General features: G+C 42.1%; 1 protein-coding gene across 1 annotated transcript in view; it reads right to left on the bottom strand.

Moving 5' to 3' along the window:
* Nucleotides 1-19614, bottom strand: part of OTUD7A (OTU deubiquitinase 7A) — a 383124-nt gene that overhangs the window by 77474 nt on the left and 286036 nt on the right. The window contains exon 5 of the mRNA XM_018066577.1: nucleotides 2721-2903. Coding sequence (XP_017922066.1) covers nucleotides 2721-2903 — 183 coding nt within the window. The remainder of the gene's footprint in view (nucleotides 1-2720; nucleotides 2904-19614) is intronic.

Here is a 19614-nt window from a genome sequence, read left to right as displayed (position 1 = left end):
TGAACAATAGAGTGATACTTGATGATAAATTACTTATAAGAATTATATTTGATATACAAGGATAAAGAAAGGTTGAAAAAATGTTATTCCAGGCAAATATGAACCAAGAGAAAGGCAGGGAAGAGGTTTAATATCAACTAAAACAGATTTAAAGATAAAAACAATTATATGGGACATAGAGACACTCTATACATTGTTAAAAAGCACATTAGAGCAAAAGAGACACAGATGTATAGAACAATCTTTTGGACTCTGTGAGAGAGGGAGAGGGTGGGACGATTTGGGAGAATGGCATTGAAACATGTATAATATCATATAAGAAACAAATCGCCAGTCTAGGTTCGATGCAGGATACAGGATGCTTGGGGCTGGTACACTGGGATGACCCGGAGGGATGGTATGGGGAGGGAGGTGCGAGCGGGGTTCAGGATGGGGAACACGTGCACACCCGTGGTGGATTCATGTTGATGTATGGCAAAACCAATACAATTAAAAAAAATAAATAAGCAGGACTATTTACAGGAAAAAAAAAAAAAGCACATTAGAGCCAGATGACCTCACAATTATGAATGCATACACACCCACGAATACAGCCCAAAATGTAGTGGAAAGAGAAGAAAAGCTTAGAGAAGAAACATAATGAGCACTGAACTTCCTAACTCAAACTTGGCTTTTCTGGACAACAGAGTAAGTAAGCATAGGACAATAATCCAAGATAGAGTTTCCAATATAGCCTGTATAATCAGGTTGGGCTAACAGAAACAGACAACAATGACTCACAGCATGGGAAGGCTGACCTAAGGCCATAGGAGAATTGGAATCCACTGTGTAAATATTAAGAGGAGTATTAAATCATTTCAGATCTTATGACTGTATATGTAGAAAATCCAAGAGACTCTCTGAGAACAACTAGGATTAATAAGAGAATTTATGACATGACTGGATAAAAAATGAATTGCTTTTCTCTGTGCCTAAACTCTTAACAGAATGTGAATAAATGGAGTGGTATATGCAATATTCTTGAGTGGAAAAACAGTATTACAATATGCTAATTATCCCAGAAATAAAATAAAAACCCAATCCACTTCCAATCAGAATTCCAATTTTAAGATTAATATGGTAGAATAAATGTCCACAAATAGTGAAAAAGTTTTGAAAAAGAACGGTAATAAAGGAACTAGCCTTTGCAGAGCAATACTATACGAAGCTTTAAGAGTCAAGTACAGCAGGTTGGTGGTCACACAGAGTCCAGAAACAGAGCTAAATACATTTTTGCTAAGTTAATGTACAGCAAAGTTGGCATGTTAGTTCAGTGGGAAAGGGATGCTTTATTTAATAAATATGCTAGACTATCTCATTCTCAATCCAGAGAAGCAAAACTAGATTCTTAGCTATTATTTATAAAAATTTCAAACTGCTTAAAAGACCTTAGAACAAAATTTAAAAAACAAATACAAGAAAACATGTAACTTTGAATTTCAGGAGATTTCTAAAGAAAGGGAGAGGTCACCAATTAGTCATGAATGTATAGTAATATAAGCATTTTGTAAGGCAGAATTTTCTGTGAATAGAGATAAAGCAAATAATACTGCGGGATGTGTGTGTATATATATATATATGTATAACATATACATGCAAAATATATTTGTAGCTTAGTCTTCATTATAAAGAATGCTATAAATTGATAAGAAAAATGCAAACGAAACAATAGAAAAGTGGGCAAAGTACGTGAATAAGTATATCACAGAAGAGGAAATCCAACTGGCTAATAAGCAAATGACAAGATGAAACTATTTTTTACCCTTCAAAGTAGAAAAACAAAGCTGTAAAAGCATCATGAGAACACCCAGTCCTGGCAAGAACGAAGGGAAACACCCAGTTTCATACAAGGTGAACAGAAATGTGTTTGAGAACCAAGTCCTGAAGTTATTAAACAAAAAAACACATGTGTTGGTACAGCAAATCCACCTTGGAAATGCCAACCTATAGAAATGAAAGCACTAGTATGTACCAATTGTGGTATAAAGTTTATTATAGCACTGCCTGTCATGTCAAAAATCTACCACTAACAACAAAATCTAAGAAGAAACAAAATCACCATGAAGAGACATGGTTTAAAAAAATCATATACTATGGTGTCAAATATGAAGAGAATATGATCGCGATTTATTGGCCAAGGAAACCAGCACTCTGCCAAGTGTAGCGCGTACATCTGACTCAGGTGTGTTTGCATTCTGAACAAGCAAAGAGAGAAGGAACAGGAGACAGAATAGGATGGGGCCACTGGTTAGCCTCTGGGAGGTCTGGGAGATGTGGAGAGAAAACTCTCACGTTTCTTTTATATATCTTTGTCACAATGAAATTCTCCCAATTCGGAAAAAAAAGTTCATCCCATGAAACACGTGGATGAATATCTGTGTCAAACAGGTTTGGAGGCTATGCCGCTTGGGAAATAGTTTTGCAAGGGTGACAGATGTCGGGTCTGGGAAAACCAGGACTCCAGGAGGAACATGGGGTCCAAGAGAAGTGGACTCTCTCCTCGCCCCTGAGGCAGGAGTGGAAGCTGTAAATGACAGGGTGAGGTGTGGTGCCTGAAGAGCCTCATCCGCCTGCAGCTGGGAAAGGCGACGACCTCACCCTTCTGTGCACCCCTGTCCCAGCCCCCTTGCAAACCATGCTGGACCAGGAAGCTGGCGCCTGGCGGGCCCCGCAGCAGGTACCTTGGGCGATGTCGTCCTGCCTGGGCAGGCAGGGCCGCTCGGCTGTGTGCCCGGGAGGGGGTGGCTCTCGCTCAGGCTGTTTGGGGCACCTGCCCTCGTTGAACACAGGTGGCAGGTTGGCTGTGTGCACCTGTCGGAGCTGCTCATAGTCACTCAGAGCGGCTGTGAGGTCCCAGTTTTTGCCTGGAGATGAGAAATGACAAGAGATTACAATACTGATGCATGAATAATGGTCACATGTTAGGAAAGAACCATGCAAAGAAAGGTCTCTGTTAGCACCTGTTCACTCAAACTCCCTGCCCAGTAGTTCTTGCCTTTTTTTTTTTTAAGTTCTTTTCCTTTTTTGGTTTTTCACTCAGTGGTTTTTAGTATAGTCACAGAGTTGTGCAACTATCCACACTATACAGTCCCAGAACATTTTCATTATTCTTTTTTTTTTTTTTAAAAAAACAACATTCCTGAAATATAGTCGATTTACAATGTTTCAGGTGTACAGCAAAGAGGTTTTGATACCTACACATATATAGGTCGACTCTTTTTCAGACTCCTTTCCATTATATGTTATTACTAGATATTGAATATAGTTGCCTGTGCTATACAGTAGGCCCTTGTAGTTTTAGTTCTCATTTTTCAAAGGAGTAAAATGGTCTGATGCGTACTCTCTAAAAACAGAATTTCTCACCCATGCCTGAGGTCCCCCTGAGGTACATGACGTACCTACTATCCTGGCCTTAGATTCATCGACCCTGCAGAACCTTCCATGCCTCTGAAAACCTAGCTTCAGAGCTTATTTTCCGAGGGAAGCAAAGCACAGACAAAGAAGTAAACAAAAAGAATTTCCATGTTTTCTTTGGGCTCTTGCTCAGTATTTTAGTGCCTCCTTGAAGCTTAATTTGGAGAGGGCAGAGGCTCGGGGTGGGGGTTGCTCGCTGAGTGGGAGCTTTGGTGGGAGGCCACCTCAGACCTCAGGTGATGAACTGGGTGAGACACCAGGCAAGACAGCTGTGCCCGCCCTGGGCACACTTGGTGGGGATGGGTGCTGGGGGTTCACAGCACGAGGGGAAGCTGATGGGGTCTGGACTCAGAGTGGGAGTTCTGATCCCTGACTCTGAGACTTGGTGGGCTTCCAATGGAAGGAAGGAGGTAGCGCACACTGCATCTGACTCCATTGGGCAAGCATGTACTTTCTCAAGGCAAAGAGTTAAAAGCTTAGCTCTAGTTTTAAAAAGCAAATAAAATCTTAGCCTCTCCCAACTAACTTCAAAATGCAGGTATTTACTATATTGACTAATTATGTGGTACACACAACAGAACAAGGCTTTGAATGTCTAAAATAATATCTGAACATCTTCCTCTGGTTTTTCTAATTCTTTTTCTGCCACAGACTTGATACTATCAGTCAGAAAATGTTTATATTCTATCATACAATCATTTACAATTTAATCATACTTTTTTCTTCCACAGTCAGGTAACAAAGACTCAACAGAAACATCTTTGCATATCTCAGTGGGGAAGAAAAAGCAAAAGGATTCATTCAGGTTATTCAACTGAACCTCAGCGAAGTCTGGTGGTGTTTTTGTAAGTGGTGACAGGTGGGGTCCTTTGTGGAAGGCAGCCCCATTACTGTTTGGTAGTTGTGTCATGGAAACCAGCTGAAGCAGAAATAAAAGCACTCTCTTTCACTCTTACATACAACTAACAATCACAGTGTACACACACTGCCTGCGTGATGGCAAACGTACTTTCAAGTCTAAGTGCCTGTGTCTATCAAATGGGCATCCATGCTCCAGGGTGTGGTCTACTGAGGGCAAGACAGGCTCTGTCTTTAGGGATATTCCTTAGCAGGGGCGATGACCTGGGTGAGCACCTCGCTCTAAAGCAGGGTCAAGGGTAGCAATGTCCCAGGAGGACTGAAACTGTCGGTGGGAAAGGGCAGGGAGAGGGGAGGTGGAGGAGAGGCGCTGAGGATGCAACCTTATCATGGAATGCAGACACGTTAATACGGGCGCACGTATTAGCAATGACACCAGCCCCACGAATACTGGCTGTGAGGGAAACAGCCCGCGTGGAGCAATGAGTGAGCCGGGAATTTCATCGCCCCACAGCGCCACGCAGAGCAGGCATTGTCCTGGCTCCTCACAAACAGAAAGTGAGGCTTAGAAGGTTGCTGCACCACAGTGCTTGCATGTGAGCCCTCCAATCTCATCTTTCCACTGACTGCATCTTCCTGCAGGGCTGTCCTGTACACAAGACCTGGTCATTGCAGAGCTCTGCCCCACCCCAGCTCCTGCTCCCAGGAGCCAGCCAACTGTGCTTCTCCCACCCTCGGGAAAGAGTGTGTCCTGCTTTTACTAACCATTTCTGACAGGAGATCCTTCCAGAGCCCCCGATCTATGTTCCCATCACTGGTGAGCAGGCTGGAGTATGAAGGCAGCACCCCAGTGATCATGCATAGCCTCTGTGGACCAGGCTCCAGGGTGAGGGTATGTTCCTTCTGCATGCCTAGAGGATCAGCTGGGGTTATGCTGGGAAGCACGTGTCCAGCCATCAGCAAAGGCCAGTCTGCTCTGATCTCCCACCCAGAGACCTCTCACTGGTTGACTTTTCCCACTTGCTCTTGCCTCCACTGTATTCTCCCATCACTGCCCTGGACTCCAGCTCAGATATGACATCTGCCCATATCCTTAACCAGCGAGCATCCTGGTTCTAACCTGGGCCACGCCTCTTAGCAAATGGAGATCTAGTAAGTATGAGGTGAGAGCGGAGACGGAGGAAGCAGCACTGTCCACAAATCGCAGCTCCCAAATGAGCCCCAAGTGCGTGACTTTAAGATTTTAAAGAATTCAGAATTCCTCAGGGATCCAGGACCCCAGTGTCTATGCATGCGGAAAGGGTCCATGAGGCCACCAAAGGGGACGCAAGCACGATGGACAGCAGACAGAGTCCTCAGAGGTTAAGAGGGTCTGAGATCTGCTTCCAGCTCTGCACAGTTCCAAAGACCACCGCTCAGGACAACCAGGAATGCAAGCGGCAACTTATAGACACGTGGACAGGGATGGATGCCCCAGGGAGGAGCTTGCCACTGGCAGGTCATACAGACTGTATCTAAAGACAATTCCAGAAAAATAAATGACCCAATCAAAAAATGGGCCAAAGAACTAAATAGACATTTCTCCAAAGAAGACATACAGATGGCTAACAAACACATGAAAAGATGCTCAACATCACTCATTATCAGAGAAATGCAAATCAAAACCACAATGAGGTACCACTTCACACCAGTCAGAATGGCTGCGATCCAAAAGTCTACAAGCAATAAATGCTGGAGAGGGTGTGGAGAAAAGGGAACCCTCTTACACTGTTGGTGGGAATGCAAACTAGTACAGCCACTATGGAGAACAGCGTGGAGATTCCCTCAAAAACTGTAAATAGAACTGCCTTATGACCCAACAATCCCACTGCTGGGCATACACAGTGAGGAAACCAAAATAGAAAGAGACATGTGTACCCCAATGTTCATTGCAGCACTGTTTATAACAGCTAGGACATAGAAGCAACCTAGATGTCCATCAGCAGATGAATGGATAAGAAAGCTGTGGTACATATACACAATAGAGTATTACTCAGCCATTAAAAAGAATACATTTGAATCAGTTCTAATGAGGTGGATGAAACTGGAGCCGATTATAGAGAGTGAAGTAAGCCAGAAAGAAAAACACCAATACAGTATACTAACACATATATATGGAATTTAGAAAGATGGTAATTATAACCCTGTATGCGAGACAGCAAAAGAGACACAGATGTATACAACAGACTTTTGGACTCTGTGGGACAGAGAGAGGGTGGGATGATTTGGGAGAATGGCATTGAAACATGTATACTATCATGTAAGAAACGAATCGCCAATCTAGGTTTGATGCAGGATACAGGATGCTTGGGGCTGGTGCACTGGGATGACCCAGAGAGATGGTATGGGGAGGGAGATGGGAGAGGGGTTCAGGAGTGGGAACTCATGTACACCTGTGGCAGATTCATGTTGATGTATGGCAAAACCAATACAGATTGTAAAGTAAAATAAAGTAAAATTAAAAAAAAAAAAAGAAAATATAGTGGAGAGGGACAGGCTCCTGGCAGCCTAGGAGTAGGGTTTGGTGCTCAGAGGCATGCGTTTCAAGATCCCCTTTCATCTTGTCCACTCTTAAGTCTGGGAGAGTTCCAATAGATATCACACGGAGGGAAGATGAGGTGAAAGGGCACAGAGGCCCACCATGGTGGCACTGCCACAGTGATGGAGTGGGCTGAGGCTAGGCGGAATGCACAGCTGGGTGACTGGGGCAGCCACAGGCGACAGCCCTGAAGCCAGCTCACTTATTAGAGGAGGGTTCAGCAGAGCGGTAAAGAGCCCGGGCTTTGGGTCCGGCCCTACTCCCTGGCTACTTCTGCGCAATGAATACAGCATACCACCACGGGAAACCTCAGGTTACGTTTCTGAGCAACTGGGATAATAAAATGTACCGAATGAAAGTTCCAAGGAGGGGTAAGTGCGAGGAGACTACATTTGTACAGTTCTGAGCACATGGATAGCTCTTAGTGTTAAGACTATTCATAACAAGTTTTCATTTATTATGAATAGTCTAACCTCTGTCGCTTATGGTTGAAATCCAGCTCGCAAGTGACAGAACTGAGATTTAAATCCAGGTCTGTCTTGATCAAAGCCTAAGCTTCTGGGGGCTACAGTTCCCTTGAACCTGACCTTGTTGTGGGTGTCAGGCCACCTGGCCGCTGACCACCCTTGAAATCTCCTTCTCCTGTGCCATCATGACTCAGTAACAGGACTTTCCCTCCTTCCAGATCCCTCCACCCCCACCTTGCCAGTGTTTTCACCTGCTGGATCTTTACTCTGCTCCCCATAGACTCACTTGTACTACATGAAATTCTCATTCATGTGTCACTCAGGCCATCCCCTGAACACTAGCAGGCGACCAGGCCACTAGGCAGACACCAGAAGGCCTCTGTCCAACATGACATCCTAACAGCCCCTTCGTCCTATAACTGATCACTCTGTCCCCATTGCTGGCTCCTTCGCCTTTCCCTGCCCTTAAAGCACACTGATTCTCCCCACCCCCTATTTTTCTTCTTGTTCTTTTTTTTCCTCTTAATTTATATCCCATTTTGAAGATTAAGTCCACCTCTATGGGAATAACCATAGGTCCAGTTACAGTCTGTATCCTAAGCTTCCAGGCCAAACGTTCAACAACGGCTGATGCTAGTCAATTATCTAATCAATATTCCCCTCTGATTCTTTATGTGCAGAATCCTGATTTGATTTGTAAGAACAATTTGCACAGCTAGAAATACTCATTTTTCTCCTGTAGCCGACCAGAGTTTCTGATGATGTTCCAGCAGTATTGCTCCAAGGACAGTATTTCTGTAGGACAGTATCACTGTCTGCAATTTCTCAGCTTGAAGCCTCGAGAGGTGGAGGCAGTTGCCTGATAGATGTTTCCTTCTGGGCGTGGCCTCAGTTTGTGTTTGTCACATGCAGGTGACTGGGGTACCAGCAGGTACAGGTTTTACCTTCCAGCATAGTCTACTGGTGATGTGCTTGTGTTTTACACTTTTAATTCATTTTAATTTTGTCTTAACAGGAACATCAAGTGGGGTTTGATCTCAAGTTAAACACTGTATTTTGTTTTGTCTCTTGAAGGGGTATGTATGCTTTAATTTAGCACTGAAGTATCACATCCATTAAGGAAAACAATGAAGCAGAAATGCATGAGCCCATGGGAGGCTGTGAAACAGGAACTGACTAACTCAGGGGAAAAAAAGAGTTAAAATAATCTCAGAGATGAAGTTCCATGATAAGAAAGCAGAGAGAAAACAGGTATAGATGCCACAGTAAAAAACATAAAAATGAAAATTAGTAAAGTGAACAAAGTGAGACAGAAATAAAGAAACAAAAGTTTACAGGGGAAATGGTAAACAGAGACTACAGGTGAAAGAAATGCCACATATACATCATTGGAGCTCAAAATAAGAAAGCTATGATTAAAAGGGAAAGCATTTTTCTTATCATATGGAAGTAATTTATTATTCCCTTATCATCAGGCAAACTCAACAGAATGGTATGCTAAAATGTGATGGTAATAAAATCTCATGAAACTTTAAGATAAGGAAAGCATTTGTCATGTGAAATCACACTGCATTGAACAGGCGCTGTGGTCCAAATCTGGGTGCTTGTGATTCCCTTTTTGGCTGATTCTCAAAAAAAGAAATTAAAAAAAATACACAGTACCATGCCCATATATTATGTTCTAGCTCATCATTTCAGAAAAATTGTGTGTGTGTGTGAGCATGCTCAGCCATGTCCAATTCTTTGTGACCCCATGGAGTATAGCCCATCAGGCCCCTCTGTCCATGGGATTCTCCAGGCAAGAACACTGGAGTGGGTTGCCATTTCTTCCTCCAGGGGAATCTTCCTGACCCAGAGATCAAACCCCTGTCTCCTGTGTTTCCTGCATTGGCAGGCATATTCTTAACCACTGTGGAAACTTAATTCACACAAATGTAAATATTAAACAATTTAAAATGTACAAGCCCCACAATATCTTTTCATTAATTAAGAAGAAACAAAAATGGGATAGCCATCATCTAGTGATCCTGGGTATCCAATCAGGGAAAAGGGGAGGAAAATCAGGAGCAGAGATGTCAGTTTCAGGAGAGAAATCTAACCAATCACAGATTTAGCCTTTCAAAACAGAGAATTTCTAACATAAAAACTTGATCTTACACATTGAAAGGCCACAAGAAGATTGCCCTAGTATAATAAAGAAATATAAGGACAGTGTTCATGATATAGCCTTATAATATTATTATATTTTAAAGATAAAGAGAATTATTTGAATATTTCAGCAAAAAGGAAAAACAATCAGGCTGGTAACATAGTTCTTGGCAGCCAAATTCAATGCCTGAAGATACTGAAAGAAATAAAGAAGTATGAGCTAAGAAATGTTTATACCCATCTAGGCTATTCTTTCATGGATAAAGGCTACAGACAAACCATTTAAAACAGGTATGAGTTCAGGATTGAACTCACATGGATTGTTCTTGAGAAAATTATGAGAAGCTGAGTACCAGCCAGTCAAGAATGAATGGAGGTTTGGCAAAAGGTAATTGAGGGGGCAGTTGCTGCTGCTGCTGCTAAGTCGCTTCAGTTGTGTTCGACTCTGTGCAATCCCGTAGATGGCAGCCCACCAGGCTCTGCAGTCCCTGGGATTCTCCAGGCAAGAACACTGGAGTAGGTTGCCATTTCCTTCTCCAATGCATGTGCAGCCAAGTAAAAGCAAGGGTACAAATGACAGAGGAGAATATTCTGCCAAAACAAAAATGGCAGAAAGCAGAGGCCACCACAGTTGCTTCAGCTGTACTACATGGGAGTACAGGACAGCAGTTAAAGTTGGCAGATTAAATATGCACATCTGAACGTATATAATTTGTTGTTGTTCAGTTGCTAAGTTGTGGCCAACTCTTTGGGACCCCATGAACTGCAGCACGCCAGGTTTCTCTGTCCTCCACTATCTCCTGAAGTTTGTTCAAATTCATGTCCATTGAGTAGGTGATGCCATCCAACTGTCTCATCCTCTGTCGCCCCCTTCTCCTCTTGCCCTCAATCTTTCCCAGCATCAGGGTCTTTTCCAATGAGTCCACTCTTAGCATCAGGTGGCCAAAGTATTGGAGCTTCAGCTTCAGCACCAGTCCTTCCAATGAATATTCAGAGTTGATTTCCTTTAGGATTCATTGGTTTGATCTCCTTGCTGTCCATCGGACTCTCAAGAGTCTTTTCCAACACCACAGTTCAAAAGCACCAATTCTTCAGTGCTCAGCTTTCTTTATGGGCCAACTCTCACATCTATACGTGACCACTGGAAAAACCATAGCTTTCACTAGACAGTCTTTTGTCAGCAAAGCGATGTCTCTGCTTTTAAATATGCTGTCGAGGTTTGTTACAGCTTTTCTTCCAAGAGGCAAACACCTTTTAATTTTCTGGCTGGAGTCACTGTCCGCAGTGATTTTGGAGCCCAAGAAAATAAAGTCTGTCACTGTTTCCATTGTTTCCCCATCTATTTGCCATGAAATGATGGGTCTAGATGCCATGATCTTCATTTTTTGAATGCTGAATTGTAAGCCAGCTTTACACTCTCCTCTTTCACCTTCATCAAGAGGTTCTTTAGTTTTTCTTCATTTTCTGCCATTAATGTGGTATCATCTGCATTTCTGAGGTAACTGACATTTCTCCTGGCAGTCTTGATGCTAGCCTGTGCTTCATGCGGCTGTGCATTTTACATGATGTACCCTGCATATAAGTTAAATAAGCAGGCTCACAATGTACAACCCTGATATACTTTCCCAATTCTGAACCAGTCCACTGTTCCATGTCCAGTTCTAACCATTGCTTCTTGACCTGCAAACAGGTTTCTTGGGAGTCAGGTAAGGTGGCCTGGTATTCCCATCTCTTTCAGAATTTTCCACAATTTGTTGTGATCCACATAGTCAGAGGCTTTAGTGCAGTCAAACAAGCAGATTTTTTTTTAAATTCCCTTGCTTTTTCTATGATCCAGCAGATGTTGGCAATTTGATCTCTGGTTCCTCTGCCTTTTCTAAATCCAGGTTGTACATCTGGAAATTCTCAGTTCATGTATTGCTGAAGCCTAGCTTGAGGGATTTTGAGCAATACCTTGCTAGCATGTGAAATGAGTGCAATTGAACATTCTCTGGCATTACCCTTCTTTGGGATTGGAATGAAAACCAACCTTTCCCAGTGCTGTGGCCACTGCTGAGTTTTCCAAATTTGCTGGCATATTGAGTGCAGCACTTTCACAGCATCATCTTTCAGGATTTGAAATAGCTCAACTGGAATTCCATCACTTCCACTAGCTTTGTTTGTAGTGATGCTTCCTAAGGCCCATGTGACTTCACATTCTGGATGTCTGGCTCTAGGTGAGTAACCATACCATCATGGTTATCCAGTTTATTAAGACCTTTTCTGTATAGTTCTTCTGTGTATTCTTGCCACTTCTTCTTAATTTCCTCTGCTCATGTTAGGTCCTTTATTGTATCCTTCTTTGCATGAAATGTTACCTTGGTATCTCTAATTTTCTTGAAGAGATCTCTAGTCTTTTTTATTCTGTTGTTTTTCTCTATTTCTTTGCAGTGTTCACCTAAAAAGATGTTCTTATCTCTCCTTGCTGTTTCTGGATCTCTGCATTCAGTTGGGTATATCTTTCCTTTTCTCCTTTGCCTTTCACTTCTCTTCTTTTCTCAGCTATTTGTAAGGCCTCCTCAGATAATCACTTTGACTTCTTGCATTTCTTTTTCTTGGGGATGGTCCTAGTCACCACTTCCCGTATAAGAGTATGAACCACCATCCATAGTTCTTCAGGCACTCTGCCTACCAGATCTAATCTTTTGAATCTATTCATCACCTCCACTGTATAATCATAGGGATTTAATTTAGGTCATACCTGAACGGACTAGTGGTTTTCCCTACTGTCTTCAGCTTGAGCCTAAATTTTGCAATAAGGAGTTTATGATCTGAGCCACAGCCAGCTTCCGGTCTTGTTTTTTGCTGATGGTATAGAGCTTCTCCATCTTCAGATGCAAAGAATATAATCAATCTGATTTCAGTATCGACAACCTGCTACTGTCCATGTGTAGAGTCATCTCTTGTGTTGTTGGAGGAGGGTGTTTGCTGTGACCAGTGTGTTCTCTTGGCAAAACTCTGTTAGGCTTTGCCTTGCTTCATTTTGTACTCCAAGGTCAAACTTGCCTGTTACTCCAGGTATCTCTTGATTTCCTACTTTTGCATTCCAGTCTGCTAAAATGAAAAGGACATCTTTTTTTTGGTGTTAGTTCTAGGAGGTCTTATAGGTCTGCAGAGAATCATTCAACTTCAGCTTCTTCAGCATTAATGGCTGGGGCATGACTTGGATTACTGTGATGTTGAATGGTTTGCCTTGGAAGCGAATGGAGATCATTCTGTCGTTTTTGAGACTGTAGCCAAGTACTGCATTTCAGACTCTTTTGTTGACCTTGAGAGCTACTCCATTTCTTCTAAGGGATTCTTGCCTACAGTAGTAGACACAATGGTCATCTGAATTAAATTCACCCATTTCCATCCATTTTAGTTCACTATATCTTAGAATGATGGTGTTCATTCTTGCCATCTCCTGTTTAACCACATCCAATTTACCTTGATTCATGGACTTAACATTCCAGGTTCCTAGGCAACCCTGTTCTTTACAGCATCGGACTTTACTTCCACCACCAGACACATCCGCAGCTGGGTGCTGCTCCACTTTGGCTCAGCCTCCTCACTCTTTCTGGAGCCACTTCCCTGCCTTCCACAGTAGCATACTGAACACCTGCCACCCCGGGGAGTTCCTCTTTCAGTGCCACATCTTGTTCCTTTCCTGCTGCTCGTGGGGTTCTCAAGGCAAATCCTGACGCGGTTTGCATTCTTCTCCAGTGGGCCACGGTTTTCAGGCTCCAACTAGCAGGGACATGCCCTTGAGCCGCTCCACGGAGCTGGGGGACACAGCCAGTGCCCTGGTTGTCCCACCACTGGTCCTCATTTAGTGTGTAAACCTTCACTGGCTGCTGGACGTTGGTCGAAGTGCTGCCCGGGGGTTGAGGCAGAGGTCCCACTGGAGTGGCTGGGAAGGGGGTCTGGGGAAGACTGGAACTGATGTTGGAGGACACCCAGCAGCAGAGGGCTCCCCGGCCTCACTGCTGCCACTGGCTGCCCTGGGGCTGATCCGTCGCCCAAGAGTGGAGGGCAAACATATGTAACAGGACTAAGGAAAACACTAGACACATGTGAATGATATACTACTAACTAAACTGGATGGTAGAAGGGAGAGTGGGAAGAGGAAGAAGATATAAACTAGTTTTACTGAGGCAGATCACTGACACCAACCATAAGAAAAAGGGAAAGGATAATACATCAAGGTAGAAATTTTAAAATAATCACCAGATAAAAACATAACTTCTAAATATCAGAAAGATATTTTAAATGACAAAACTAACCAGTTCCGTTGATCTATATGTCTGTTCTTGTGCCAGTCCCATGCTATTTTGATGACTGCAGCTTTGTAATATGGTCTGAAGTCAGGGAGCATGATATCTCCAACTATGTTCTTTTTTCTTAAGACTGTTTTGGATATTTGGGGTCTTCTGTGTTTCCATACAAATTAATTTTTTTTTTTTTAGTTCTGCCAAAAATGCCATTTTAATTTGACAGGAAATTGCACTGCATCTGTAGGCTGCCTTGGGTTATATGGTCATTTTAACAATATTGATTCTTCCTCTCCAAGAACAAGGTATGTATTTCCATCTGTTTGTGTCAGCTTTTATTTTTTTCATCAAGGACTTATATTTTTCATTGTACAGGTCTCCTCCTTATGTCTCCTTCAGTTCAGTTCAGTGGCTCAGTCGTGTCTGACTCTTTGCGACCCCATGAATCGCAGCACACCAGGCCTCCCTGTCCATCAACAACTCCCAGAGTTCACTCAAACTCATGTCCATCGAGTCAGTGATGCCATCCAGCCATCCCATCCTCTGTTGTCCCCTTCTCCTCCTGCCCCCAATCCCTCCCAGCATCAGAGTCTCTTCCAATGAGTCAACTCTTCACATGAGGTGGCCAAAATACTGGAGTTTCAGCTTGAGCACCATTCCTATGTCTCCTTAGGTAGGTTCATTCCTAGGCATTTTATTGTTTTTGACGCTATGGTAATTTCTTAAATTCTTTTTTTTTTTTTTACTTTTTGTTTCTCTTCCAGTTTTGTTGAGATATAAGTGACATATAGTACTACATACTTGCCTGAAAAATCCCAGGGATGGAGGAGCCGCTGCAGTGTATGGGGGTCACTAAGAGCTGGATACGACTGAGCGACTTCACTTTCACTTTTCACTTCCATGCATTGGAAAAGCAAATGGCAACCCACTCCAGTGTTCTTGCCTGGAGAATCTCAGGGACAAGGGAGCCTGGTGGGCTGTCATCTATGGGGTTGCACAAAGTCGGACACGACTGAAGTGACTTAGCAGCAGCAGCAGCAGTAACACATAAGTTGAAGGTGTTCAGCATAATGATTTACATACATCGTGAAATGCTTATCACAGTAAGTTTAGCAAAAATTTATTAGGTCATATAAATATAACATTAAAGAAATAGAAAAAATATTCTTCCTTTTAACGAGGACTCTTAGGATTTATTCTCTTAACAACTTTCATATATAACATATAGCAGTATTAATTATATTTATCATGTGGTATTAATTTCCCTTTTTGATCTTTTGTTGTTAGTGTATAGAAATGCAACAAATTTCTGTGCATTAATTTGTGCCCAGCGACTTTACTGAATTCATTGATGAGCTCTAGTAGCTTTCTGGTAGCATCTTTTTCTATGTACAGCATCATCATCTGCAAACAGCTTAACTTCTTTTCCAGTTTGGACTCCTTTTATTTCTTTTCCTTTTCTGATTGCTGTGGCTAGGAATTCCAAAGCCCAGAAATATACCCACGCTCATGTGGTCAATTTATCCACAACAAAGGAGGCAAGAATATACAAGGAAGAAAAGACAGTTTCTTCAATAAGCAATGCTCGAAAAACTGGACAGCTACACGTAAAATAATGAAATTAGAACATTCTCTAACAGCATCAACAAAGTAAACTCAAAATAGATTAAAGATCTAAATTTAAGACCAGATTCTATAAAACTCCTAGAGGTAAATATAGGCAGAACACTCTTTGACATAAATCACTGTAATATTTTCTTTGATCCATCCCCTAGAGTAATGGAAATAAAAACAAAAATTAACAAGGGGGACCTAATTAAACTTAAAAGTCTTTGCACAGCAAAGGAAACCATAAATAAGACAGAATGGGAGAAAATATTTACAAATGAAACAACTGACAAAGGATTAATATCAAAATATACAAGCAGGTTATGCAGCTCAATATAAAAAACACAAGCAATCCAATTAAAAAAATGGGTGGAAGAGCTACACAGATATTTCTCCAAAGAAGATATATAGACGGCCAACCAACACATGGAAAAATACTTAACATCACTAATTATTAGATCAATGCAAATCAAATCAAAACTACAATGAGGTATCAATTTATACTGATCAGAATGACCATCATCAAAAAATCTACAAACAATAAATGATGGAGAGGATGTGAAGAAAAGAGAACCCTCCTACACCGTTGGTGGGAATATAAATTGGTACAGCCACTGTGGATAACAGTATGGAGGTTCCTTAAAAAACTAAAAATAGACTTACCATATGTTCCCGCAATCCCACGCTGGGCATATCTGAAGAAAACTCTAATTTGAAAAGATCCTTGCACCCTGATGTTTATAGCCCCACTCTTTTCAATAACCAAGACAGAGAAGCAACCTAAATGTCCACTGACATGGGTAGAGAAGATGTGGTGTGTGTGTGTGTGTGTATGAATATTTTGTTGTTTAGTTGCTCAGTCATATCTGACTCTTGGCAACTTCACTGACTGTATAGCCTGCCAGGCTCCTCTGTCTGTGAGATTTCCCAGGCAAGAATACTGGAGTGGGGTGCCATTTCCTTCTCCAGAGGATCGTCTCGACCCAGGGGTTGAACCTGAGTCTCCTGCAGTGGCAGGTGATTCTTTACCACTGAGCCACCAGGGAAGCCCCACAGTGGAACTTACTCAGCCATAAAAAGAATGAAATAATGCCTTTTGCAGCAACATGGATGGAGTTAGAGATCCTCAGACTCAGTCAGAGAAAGACAAATACCACATTATACCACTTATACCTGGACTCTAAAAAAAGGATACAAATGAACTTATTTACAAAACAGAAACAGACTCACAGACACAGAAAACAAACTTATGGTTACCAAAGGAGACAATGGGATGGGGGGAAAGGTAAGCTGCAAGTTTGGAATTAATATATATACACTACTATATATTATGACCAACCTAGACAGCATATTTAGAAGCAGAGACATTACTTTGCCGACTAAGGTCCGTCTAGTCAAGGCTATGTATGGTTTTTCTAGTGGTCATGTATGGATGTGAGAGTTGGACTGTGAAGAAAGTTGAGTGCCGAAGAATTGATGCTTTTGAACTGTGGTGTTGGAGAACACTCTTGAGAGTCCCTTGAACTGCAAGGAGATCCAACTGGTCCATTCTAAAGGAGATCAGCCCTCAGATTTCTTTGGAGGGAATGATGCTAAAGCTGAAACTCCAGTACTTTGGCCAGCTCATGCAAAGAGTTGACTCATTGGAAAAGACTCTGAGGCTGGGAGGGATTGGGGGCAGGAGGAGAAGGGGACGACCGAGGATGAGATGGCTGGATGGCATCACTGACTCGATGGACATAAGTCTGAGTGAACTCCGGGAGTTGTTGATGGACAGGGAGGTCTGGCGTGCTGCGATTCATGGGGTCGCAAAGAGTCGGACACGACTGAGCGACGGACCTGAACTGAACTGACATATAAAATAGGTAAACAACAAAGGCCTACTGTATAGCACAGGGAATCATACTCAATATCTTCTAATAACGTATGATGGAAAAGGATCTAAAAAATAATACATATATAAATGCATAACTGAATCACTTTGCTGTACACTTGAAACTAACACAATATTATAAATTAATTATACTTCAATAAAAAATAATTACATTAAACAAAGGAAAAAGGGAAAGAGGATAGCAGTACATAAAAGCAGAATTTTTAAAAGTAAACGCTAGATTAAAAAATATAAGTGTTCTAAACAGCAGAAAAAACATTTAAAAATAAAAAGCTAATAAAATATAGTGAAAGTCATTTAAATATTTATATATAAATAGAAAATGTAATATGACAGAATTAAGACCAACCATATCTGTCATAGCGATAAATTTAAATAGGCTTAATGCAGCTAGTTATAGCAAAGGATTTTTCATATTATTTTAAAAAGCAAGGACCAACTTGTGCTGTACATGGGAGCTATATTCAGAGTGAAGTGATTCAGAAAGATTATAACTAAAGGGGAGGAACCATGGTTTACCAGGTTTATCAGGCAGAGATAAAACAATAACAATACTAATAACAACAAAAGACAATACAGGCGGTCATAATCTTACATCAAATAAAGCAGAATTTAGGCCAAAAGGCATTGAGGAAGATGAGGAAGGCCAGTTTATAATGCTAAGGAGTTCCGTTCACAGTGGAGATGGATTAATCATACTGTTTATTTTCTGTATTTTTGAGGTCTTGCTGACCTGTGACAGCTCACTCTTTCCAGAACTCAGTTTTTAGTAACGACAAGTGACTCCCCAGTAAGTATGCCTTTCAATAAGGAAAGCAAGCCAATCCAGAGCCCACAGCCCCAGCCACCTCCTCTGTGAGGCCCTCCTGCTCTGGGCAATCGTGCAGGGCCAGAGATGGCTTAGGGGCAGCCCCTCCATGCTGCAGCCTGCTGAAGTGACTCAATCAGTGACTCCTAAACCAACGACCCTGCCTTGCCCGCTCCTTCTTGCAGTAACAAGAGCATATCCTGTGTCCGCGTCCGTGTGCTCCCCTTTCTTCCTCTGCTTTCTGACCCTGATGCTTCCCTGAGTGGCATGTGTGCCAGGACTCCTGCCTCTGCAGAACTGGGAGGAAAACTTTCTTGCTTCATGGCAGTTATCTGTGTGTGTGTGTGTGTGTGTGTGTGTGTGTGTGTGTGTGTGTGTGTGTGTGTGTGTGTGTGTGTGTGTGTGTGTGTGTGTCTTACTAGACCCGGTTAAAACAAATCCCAGGCACATATTACAAGACATAAGAAATATGAATATACGCATATTAGATAAAAAGTAAAAACTCTAACCCAGAAATTACTCTGAGACACGAAGACAAGCACACGAACATGGGCTATTCACAGAAGAATGCCTGCGATTTTATGGCAACAGCCTCCAAACCTGGGAGACCACCACAACAAAGGTTTGTTTCTTCTGCTCAGCCCAAAAATCTGCTGTGGGTCAGCTCCAGCTCTGCAGCTACTCTTAAAAACTGCCCTTCAATGCGTCAGAGGGACAGAAAGTCCTGGAGCATCTCCAACGAAGGATCAAACACTCTGACTCAGAAGTTCACCTCACTTGGGTTCACAACCCCATGGCAAAAACTAGTCAAACGGCCCATCCAGCCACAGGGGCCAGGAGGGGTAATGCATCCATGTTCCCACTAGAGGGAGGCAGAGAGCTGGACATAGTCTGTGAATAGCACCAATACAAAGGATACAGAATTGACATACATGAAAAATAACCTTCAAATATGAACAAAAATAAGTTAGACGACATAATGGAAGATAATATTCCATTTATAATGGCAACTAAAAGAAAAATACTGAGAAATGAACCTAAAAGAGATGTGTAAAACAATATGCGGAATAATTATGTCCGCAAAAGGCACAAAAGTAGAACTGCATACTCTATGTTCTTAGTTTGGAAGACTTAACATCACCGTTTCTTCATAGCTAATTTGTAAATTTAATCTGACCTCATAAATATAAGCATTTTTTTTTCCTTCTTGGAGTCAGACATGTAGAGTTTAACACTCATTTGGTAAACTAAATAAGAATAACCAGGGAGGCTCTGAAACATAACAGCAGCGAGGGAGAGGGGCACTTCCAGGCTTCCATCCCACCCCACCGCCTCAATAACTGGTACATGAACAATCAGACAAAACCATGCAATGCAGGGGAAATCCCAGGGAGACTTCTATTTATACAAAATATCAAAAGGCAAATGGCAACTGGGAAAATGTTTGCAATTTCTATCACATATGAGGCATCATCTCTGAGGTAGGTCTGTTCATGAGAAAATAGGAG

The sequence above is a fragment of the Capra hircus genome, chromosome 21, assembly GCF_001704415.2.
Source record: "Capra hircus breed San Clemente chromosome 21, ASM170441v1, whole genome shotgun sequence".
NCBI lineage: Eukaryota > Metazoa > Chordata > Mammalia > Artiodactyla > Bovidae > Capra > Capra hircus.
Note: the sequence above shows the minus strand (reverse complement) of the source record. Positions and strands in the feature narration are given on the sequence as shown.